This window comes from Salvelinus alpinus, chromosome 5 (genome assembly GCF_045679555.1).
Source record: "Salvelinus alpinus chromosome 5, SLU_Salpinus.1, whole genome shotgun sequence".
Classification (NCBI taxonomy): domain Eukaryota; kingdom Metazoa; phylum Chordata; class Actinopteri; order Salmoniformes; family Salmonidae; genus Salvelinus; species Salvelinus alpinus.
Window position 1 is genome coordinate 94,793,975 of NC_092090.1, and position 10,023 is coordinate 94,803,997.

General features: G+C 44.4%; 1 protein-coding gene across 1 annotated transcript in view; it reads left to right on the forward strand.

Moving 5' to 3' along the window:
* The window catches only part of aacs (acetoacetyl-CoA synthetase), a 56,709-nt gene extending 47,017 nt beyond the window's left edge, over window positions 1-9,692 (forward strand). The window contains exons 13-18 of the mRNA XM_071404262.1: window positions 4,527-4,640; window positions 5,042-5,167; window positions 6,089-6,158; window positions 6,429-6,487; window positions 6,899-7,101; window positions 7,555-9,692. Coding sequence (XP_071260363.1) covers window positions 4,527-4,640; window positions 5,042-5,167; window positions 6,089-6,158; window positions 6,429-6,487; window positions 6,899-7,101; window positions 7,555-7,692 — 710 coding nt within the window. The 3' untranslated portion in view covers window positions 7,693-9,692. The remainder of the gene's footprint in view (window positions 1-4,526; window positions 4,641-5,041; window positions 5,168-6,088; window positions 6,159-6,428; window positions 6,488-6,898; window positions 7,102-7,554) is intronic.
* Window positions 9,693-10,023: the final 331 nt, after the last annotated feature.

A 10,023-nucleotide genomic window follows, 5' to 3' on the forward strand; every position in this document is an offset into this window, starting at 1 on the left:
AACAGAGCACCAGCTTGCTTAGGGGACTCTTCTCCAGGTTCATTTCTCTATTTGTTATGGAAGGTTTGGGAATCGTTTCCTTTTTAGGTGGTTGTGTAGAATTTAACAGCTCTAATCAGGATTTTGATCATTAGCGGGTATTGCCCTTATTCTGCTCTGCATGCATTATTTGGTGTTTTACGTTGTACACAGAGGATCTTTTTTGTAGAATTCTGTATGCGGTCTCTCAATTTAGTGTTTGTCCCATTTTGTAAATTCTTGGTTGGTGAGCGGACCCCAGACCTCACAACCATAAAGGGCAATGGGTTCTATATCTGATTCAAGTATTTTTAGCCAGATCCTAATTGTTATGTTGAATTTTATGTTCCTTTTGATGGCGTAGAAGGCCCTTCTTGCCTTGTCTCAGATCGTTCACAGCTTTGTGGAAGTTACCTGCGGCGCTGATGTTTAGGCCGAGGTATGTATCGTTTTTTTGTGTGCTTTTTGTGGGCAACAGTGTCTAGATAGAATTTGTATTTGTGGGTCCTGGCAACTGGACCTTTTTTTGAACACCATTATTTTTGTCTTACTGAGATTTACAGTCAGGGCCCAGGTCTGTCAGGGCCCAGGTCTGTCAGGGCCCAGGTCTGGCAGAATCTGTGCAGAATATCCAGGTGCTGCTGTAGGCCCTCCTTGGTTGGTGACAGAAGCACCAGATCATCAGCAAACAGTAGACATTTTACAGCTGCAGCCCTGTCTTATCCCCGGCCCCGTCTTATCCCCAGCCCCGTGGAAAGAAATGTGTGTATCTTTTGCCAATTTTAACCGCATGAGGAGACTTTGCCTTTGTTTTGGTTTGTTTGTTTGTCAATTAGGGTGTGCAGGGTGAATACATGGTCTGTCGTACGGTAATTTGGTAAAAAGCCCATTTGACATTTGCTCAGTACATTTGTTTTTCGCTGAGGAAATGTACGAGTCTGCTGTTAATGATAATGCAGAGAATTATCCCAAGGTTTCTGTTGACATGTCGTTATTGGAGTCAAATTCGTCTCTAATTTTGTGGCTTGGGGTGATCAGTCCTTGGTTCCAAATATTGGGGAAGATGCCAGAGCGAGGATGATGTTAAAGTATAGAAAATTGGAATTTGTGTTCTCTCTTTCTCTGTGTGTTTTCCTAGTCTTCATCCCGTTCTCTTCTTTCTTTGTCTCCCACCTCTTGCTGCTGCTCTCCTGATCAGATCTGGTTTCTGGTGTCTGTTATTTCTCTGCCCTGGTTTCCTGTGTAGTTTGTGTGTGTATGTGCGCTCGCTGGGTGCCACTCCTCAACAGGGAGTTTATTTTTGGAACAGAACAAACCCCTCTCTGACTTTAAAGAGCACCAGAGGATGTTCAAAGTTTTCCTCTGCAAAAACTTGAATATTCATGAGAGTAAGAGGTAACCAATAAGGATGTCAGGAATGTGGGGGGAGGAGAACAAAACAATTGTGACTGGCTGCTGTAGTGATACTGAAGTGTGCCTAAACTGAGAGGCAGGCATGGCATTCTCCCCACGGACCCAATTAAGCTCGACTAAAGAGCCAGGCAGAATTTGGGGATGCGACGGAGTGACTGATAGGTGGAGGGGTGGTTGGATGGATGGATGAATGGATAGGTGGGAGGAGAGATGAATAGAACATCTGTCAGAAACAGCAGATTTAAGAGGTGGATAGAGAGAGGTATCACCCACAGATAAAAAGAGGGGGTGGGAATAGACTCGATGTACCGTAGATTGGCTCCATGTTGCGTAACTGTACTACTGTAGAATAACAAGCCTGCACCACAACACCATCCCACACCATATCACACTTTACAATACTATCACACTGCACATTACCTTACTGAATTCACGACACCTAACCATGACCGTATTAGCTACATTGATCACTACACCCCTCATCACTGTCAAATACTCCCTAAAACACTTCAGTGAGCAGGCCTTTCTAATCGACCTGGCCCGGGATTCTTGGAAGGATATTGACCTCATCCCGTCAGTAGAGGATGCCTGGTTATTCTTTAAAAGTGCCTTCCTCACCATCTTAAATAAGCATGCCCCATTCAAAAAAATGTAGAACCAGGAACAGATATAGCCCTTGGTTCTCTCCAGACCTGATTGCCCTTGACCAGCACAAAAACATCCTGTGGCGTTCTGCTTTAGCATCGAATAGCCCCCGTGATATGCAACTTTTCAGGGAAGTTATGAACCTATATACACAGGCAGTTAGGAAAGCTAAGGCTAGCTTTTTCAAGCAGAAACTTGCATCCTGTAGCACAAACTTTAAAAAGTTCTGGGACACTGTAAAGTCCATGGAGAATAAGAGCACCTCCTCCCAGCTGCCCACTGCACTGAGGCTAGGAAACACTGTCACCACCGATAAATCCACTATAATTGAGAATTTCAATAAGCATTTTTCTACAGCTGGCCATGCTTTCCACCTGGCTACCCCTACCCTGGTCAACAGCCCTGCACTCCCCACAGCAACTTGCCCAAGCCTCCCCCATTTCTCTTTCACCCAAATCCAGATAGCTGATGTTCTGAAAGAGCTGCAAAATCTGGACCCCAACAAATCAGCCGGGTTAGACAATCTGGACCCTCTCTTTCTAAAATAATCTGCCGAAATTGTTGCCACCCCCTATTACTAGCCTGTTCAACCTCTTTCGTATCGTCTGAGATTCCCAAAGATTGGAAAGCCTCCGCAGTCATCCCCCTCTTCAAAGGGGGAGACACTCTAGACCCAAACTGCTACAGACCTATATCCATCCTGCCCTGCCTTTCTAAGGTCTTAGAAAGCCAAGTTAACAAATAGATTACCGACCATTTCGAATCCCACTGTACCTTCTCCGCTATGCAATCTGGTTTCAGAGCTGGTCATGGATGCACCTCAGCCACGCTCAAGGTCCTAAACGATATCATAACCGCCATCGATAAGAGACATTACTGTGCAGCTGTATTCGTCGACCTGGCCAAGGCTTTCGACTCTGTCAATCACCACATTCTTATTGGCAGACTCAACAGCCTTGGTTTCTCTAAAGACTGCCCCGCCTGGTTCACCAACTACTTCTCTGATAGAGTTCAGTGTGTCAAATGGGATGGCCTGTTGTCCGGATCTCTTGCAGTCTCTATGGGGGTGCCACAGGGTTCAATTCTCGGGCCGACTCTCTTCTCTGTATACATCAATGATGTTGCTCTCGCTGCTGGTGATTCTCTGATCCACCTCTACGCAGACGACACCATTCTGTATACTTCTTGCCCTTCTTTGGACACTGTGTTTACTAACCTCCAGACGAGCTTCAATGCCATACAACTCTCCTTCCGTGGCCTCCAACTGCTCTTAAATGCAAGTAAAACTAAATGCATGCTCTTCAACCGATCGCTGCCCGCACCTGTCCGCCCGTCCAGCATCACTACTCTGTATGGTTCTGACTTAGAATATGTGGAAAACTACAAATACCTAGGTGTCTGGCTAGACTGTAAACTCTCCTTCCAGACTCACATTAAGCATCTCCAATCCAAAATTAAATCTAGAATCGGCTTCCTATTTCGCAAAACAAAGCCTCCTTCACTCACGCCGCCAAACATACCCTCGTAAAACTGACCATACTACCGATCCCCGACTTCGGCGATGTCGTCGATAAAATAGCCTCCAACACTCTACTCAACAAATTGGATGCAGTTTATCACAGTGCCATCCGTTTTGTCCCCAAGCCCCATATACTACCCACCACTGCGACCTGTACGCTCTTGTTGGCTGGCCCTTGCTTCATACTCATCGCCAAACTTACTGGCTCCAAGTCATCTACAGATCTCTGCTAGGTAAAGCCCCACCTTATCTCAGCTCACTGGTCACCATAGCAGTACCCACCTGTAGCACGCGCTCCAGCAGGTTTATCTCACTGGTCAACCCCAAAGCCAATTCTTCCTTTGGCCACCTTTGCTTCTAGTTCTCTGCTGCCAATGACTGGAATGAACTGCAAAAATCTCTGAAGCTGGAGACCCATATCTCCCTCACTAGCTTTAAGCACCAGCTGTCAGAGAAGCTCACAGATAAATGCACCTGTACATAGCCCATCTGTAAATAGCCCATCCAACTACCTCATCCCCATACTGTATTTATTTATATATCTTGCTCCTTTGCACCCCAGTATCTCTACTTGCACATTCATCTTCTGTACATCCTACCACTCCAGTGTTTAATTGCTACATTGTAATGGCCACCATGGCCTATTTATTGCCTTACCTCCCTTATCCTACCTCATTTGCACATACTGTATATAGACTTTTTCTACTGTATTATTGACTGTATGTTTGTTTATTCCATGTGTAACTCTGTGTTGTTGTATGTGTCGAACTGCTTTGCTTTATCTTGGCCAGGTCGCAGTTGCATATGAGAACTTGTTCTCAACTAACCTACCTGATTAAATAAAGGTGAAATAAATAAAAAACGTAACGTATTAGCTACGTTGATCATCCAACGTGAAAGAAATAAAAATGTATGTTTTTTTTGTGTAAAGGTGGAACAGACATTGTGTCCTGCTTTATGGGCCAGAACGTGACGGTCCCCGTGTACAGAGGAGAGATTCAGACCCGGAACCTGGGCATGGCTGTGGAGGCCTGGAGCTGTGACGGTGAGTGTTGTTGGTCAAATAAATTCAGTCACAGGCCTATTTATTTATTCATTGAGCAGATGGTCCAGGGGTCTGGAAAGTAATTACCACAAGAATCCCAAACGGATATAATATTTTATATAATAAAACATAATAGTTTCAAACCTTGCGTACATTTGTATGGATCACACACTGTACTGTATGTCTTTATTATGCATGGGAATACTTTGGAACAGATTTCCAAAGTTAAAATCACTTGTAGCTGGTGTTTGAAGGGTTCAATAAATCACCCGCGGGCCATATTTGGCGCACAAACCGCCAGTTGGGGATCGCTGCTCTATATGGTAATTCACCTTGTGTCATTGTAAATGATAGCCCCACTGTAGGACGTGCTTGATGACACGTGTGTTTCCCTTCCTCAGGAAAGCCAGTGTGGGGGGAGAGTGGAGAGCTGGTGTGTCTGAAGCCAATCCCCTGTCAGCCCACCCACTTCTGGAACGACGAGAATGGGAGCAAATACCACAAGGCTTACTTCTCTTCCTTCCCAGGTCAGTCCATTAGAGATGAAGCTTCACCTTCCCAGGTCAGTCCATTAGAGATGGAGCTTCTCCTTCCCAGGTCAGTCCATTAGAGATGAAGCTTCTCCTTCCCAGGTCAGTCCATTAGAGATGAAGCTTCTCCTTCCCAGGTCAGTCCATTAGAGATGAAGCTTCTCCTTCCCCGGTCAGTCCATTAGAGATGAAGCTTCTCCTTCCCAGGTCAGTCCATTAGAGATGAAGCTTCTCCTTCCCAGGTCAGTCCATTAGAGATGGAGCTTCTCCTTCCCCGGTCAGTCCATTAGAGATGGAGCTTCTCCTTCCCAGGTCAGTCCATTAGAGATGGAGCTTCTCCTTCCCCGGTCAGTCCATTAGAGATGAAGCTTCTCCTTCCCAGGTCAGTCCATTAGAGATGAAGCTTCTCCTTCCCAGGTCAGTCCATTAGAGATGAAGCTTCTCCTTCCCAGGTCAGTCCTGTCCATGTTTAATTGCTAAATTGTAATTATTTTGCCACTATGGCCTATTTATTTCCTTACCTCCCTAATCTTACTACATTTGCACACCCTGTATATAGATTGTTCTATTGTGTTATTGACTGTACGTGTGTTTATCCCATGTGTCACTCTGTGTTGTTTGTGTCGCTTTGCTTTATCTTGGCCAGGTCACAGTTGTAAATGAGAACTTGTTCCCAACTAACCTACCTGGTTAAATAAAGGTGAAATAAAAAATAAATAAATTAGAGATGGATAGACAGCTTTTCCTTTCCAGGGCAGTCCTGGCCATAGAGATGTACTAGAGAGCTCTTCTCCTATCTTTGCAATGGCTGCTTCTGTGATGGCATGTACAGCACCATTGAGGGCTATTTCCATTTTAAAGTAGTCTGAACATGATCAATATCCGTCTCAGTTTACTAACATGCATGCTCCTCTGCAGGTGTTTGGGCCCACGGTGACTACTGTAAAATCAACCCAAAGACAGGAGGAATTGTCATGCTTGGCAGAAGGTGAGTCATCGGGCTTGTTCCACACTACAGCCAACTGACTGATCTACAAATGCCCTTACACCATACATGGGCCTAACTACTCGTTGTTATTTGTCGATCAGACAGTCTGTCACAATTTACCCCACAATGCATCACACATTTTGATGCTCTTCGAATGCAGCCGTTGGCTCATTCCGACACTCTTACTAATTACCTCAGGAGACAATAAACGACTATGCCACCATAGTGTTTTGTTTGGTTACCTTCAACTCATTCTTGTCTCGATCACAGCGATGGAACTTTGAACCCCAATGGTGTGCGTTTTGGGAGCTCGGAGATCTACAACATTGGTGAGCTACGGGGTTTTCTTACCCCCCCCCCCCCCCCACCCCCCAATGGTTTGTGGTAACAGCTTTGTTTTGTCTCATTTAGCTGGTCATCATTGATATGACGGAATGTAACAGTCCTCTCTCTTCTTTCTCTGGTGTTGTTCTTGTTGTCCTTATGAATACTAACAGGCCTAGGCTACATCCCAAATAGCACCCTGTTTCCTGTGTAGTGCACTACTGTTGACCAGCGGCCTATGGGAATAGGGTGCCATTTTGGACGCAACCAATATCTGCTACTAATCCTGAAGTATCAGCCGATATCTGCTACTAATCCGGAAGTATCAGCCGATATCTGCTACTAATCCGGAAGTATCAGCCGATCTGTCAGATATTTTCTAAATGTGTACGCTTTTGTTCTCATCTTCTCTCCAGTGGAGGCCTTTGAGGAAGTGTCCGACAGCCTTTGCGTTCCACAGTACAATGGGGACGGTGAGGAGAGAGTGATCCTGTTCCTGAAGATGACGCCCAACCAGTCCTTCGGCCCGGAGCTGGTACACAAAATTCGCGGAGCCATCCGGAAAGCCCTCTCCGCACGCCACGTACCGGCGCTGTTCCTGGAGACCAGAGACATTCCAGTGAGAACATTCTTCTGTTGTCATTTTCAATGTGTTCATGTAGTCACACTGAGCAAAGAGTGCACCCAAAGACAGCTTTTAAATAAAAAAGAAGAACCCTAACATTGATGAGCAGAGAGTAATGCTAACACATTTCCATTATTGTACACGTGTGTACCAGGACAAATAGAAGCACCCCCCCCACACACACACAAAAAAAAGGCCCATAAGTGCTGTTATGCATCCCTGGGGCTGTATTCACAAACTGTCTCAGAGTAGTAGGGATGATTTACGATCAGTTTGGCCTTTTAGAACACAATGAATAAGATTACATGGAAAAGGGTGGGAACTGATCCCAGATCAACACTCCTACTCAGAGAAGCTTGGTACATGTATATGTCCCCTGACCCTGTGTGTTACGCTCTCTCTGTCTCTTTCTCTCTCTCTCATCTGTCTGTCTGTCTGTCTGTCCAGTACACCCTCAGTGGGAAGAAGGTGGAGGTGGCTGTGAAGCAGGTGATCGCTGGGAGGGAGGTGACCCAGAGAGGGGCCTTCTCCAACCCGGACTCCCTTGACCTCTACAAGAACCTGCCAGAGCTCCAGAACTTCTGAGAACTTCTACAGTACACATGAAAAACAAAAAACGAGACAAAAAAAAAGACAGTTTCCCCAGAAACTCTTGAACTCTTGTCCATTTGAAGAGGAGAGGAGCTGGGTCATTAGGTACAGACCGTTGAATGGTGGCCCTGGCTTCTCGTCCTCCTCTAACTCTTCAGTGACCTCCTGACCTCACATGGCCATCCCATTGGCTCCCTCTGGGTTCAGGACTGACCAAAAAAAAAAGAATAAAAAAGGAATCCAGCAAAATGCGACGTAGTAACATTGACATCCCCCATTGCCCTTTTGGGAATGCCTTTGCTTTGGCTTGTGTAAATTTCTAGATGTTCCTCTTTACGGGACTGGAGATTTGCTTCTCACTGCTTGTGGTGTGGTGTTAACGTCGTGGCCTAACTTATTATGATAAAACGAAGGTGAGTAAGTATGGACCTGCCAATGGGACCCAGGTGTTTTTAAAAGAACGTTGCCTTTTTGTTTTTATAGCTTTATTGCTATTAAGGGATGAGGGAGTAGTGGTGTTGAAAGATCATTTTGACATTCAACATTTTAAAAAAAATCACATTTTAACTTACTGTTACCTTTTTTAAAATTGTGAACACAGCCAGTCAATCTTCAAAACAGATTTAAATTTAAAAAAAATAGCATCCCTTCCCCCACTTCTTTAACACATTCTAGTCCCGCCCACCTGCTAGTCCCACCCACACAAACGTCATTAAGTTTGTTGCAAAGAAGAGCGTTGGTTATTATTACTCTGGTTATTCACCCGTATTCATGGCAGCTCCTCAGTGGGTGGAAGAGAGACACTTTCTGCCAAATGACCAATGAAATGGCTGTGATGAATACACAGCAGATTTTAGGCAATTAACGAGCCCCCTTGAGACTTCCTGGTTTTATGTTATTACGGCGGTCACAGCTGAGCTGGTGTTATACTGTATGGGGGTTACCCCCCCCATAGAGTAAGGCTTTGTTGTTTAACTCTAAAATAGATTTTTAGACACTACTGAACGCTAGTCATTGGCACTGAGATGTTCCTTGATTTGTTTTAGTTTTTTAGTTCGTTTAGAGTAAAACACGTGTGTAGATGCATGTCTCCAAACAGCTATACTTATCTCTTGTTGTGGTGAGCCATGAAATCACCTCAGTTAAACAAACACTATTGATGGTGTTGTTGTGCTGTAGTCGGTTGACCAATCACTACACTAATTCTGCATAAAATAGTCAAATCATCTGTTTTCCTTCGACCCATCAATGCAGTGCAAAAATAACGCTTTCCATTTCAACCAATCACCACACATTTAGCACATAATATGTTTCAATCAAGCCACACGTCAACAAACGTTTTTTCCCTCGTCAGCGTATTTTCACCACAAGTTAGACAACGTCATCGACAGTTACCGATATGGACATCGTTCCAAAGTGACCTCGACAGAGACTGGGTTTGGTTTAAGACCCACGTAACTTGTGTTTAGGGTGGGGGAGCTTCCATGGTTTTACTACAGGGTTTTACTCTCTGTTTAGGGAATCAACTAAGCACTTAGGTCACAAAACATTAATTCTCTTTGTCTACGTCCCAAATGCCATCCTATTTCCTATAAAAGTGCTCTGCATTTGACCAGGAGTTTAGAGTGCCATTTGGGACGGAACCCTCCGTCACATTCCTGAGAATATTCCATTTAGTCTTCCTTCATCTGGTTTCTCTCATTTTGTTCTACCTTCCTCCAAGAAACATATCATGTCTATTTGAATGCGTTCAATTCCTCTAGTCTGTTTTGATTCATATATTTTAATAAGCTACAGCCTTTTTTTTTTATTTAATGTTTTTTTTTTTTTTTGCGTAAACAATTGTATTGCTCCATGTATGATGAATGTGTCATTGACTGTGATACAGTATATGGAGATATATATATACGGATATGTAATGTGTTCTTGTACCGTGGACTACTTTGCATTGTCCCTGTAACCAATAAATGGACAACGATGCATATTCTATTCAATACGTGTTGGTGATCAAATAAAATGTAACAACTCTTAATTTTCATCACCACTGCATGGGTTACCGAGTGGCGCAGCGGACTAAGGCACTGCTGGAGGCGTCACTACAAACTTTCTGGTTCGAATCTAGGCTGTATCATAACCGCCATTGATTGGGAGTCCCGTAGGGCGGCGCACAATCAGCGGCATCCGGGTTTGGACGGTGTAGGCAGTCATTGTAAATAGGAATTTGTTCTTAACTGAAGGTTAAATAAAATGTCATGACTTTCATGTTGAAATACTGTTGTCAAACACCACTATTGGGAAGATAATATTGTCTTAGCACCAGAACTG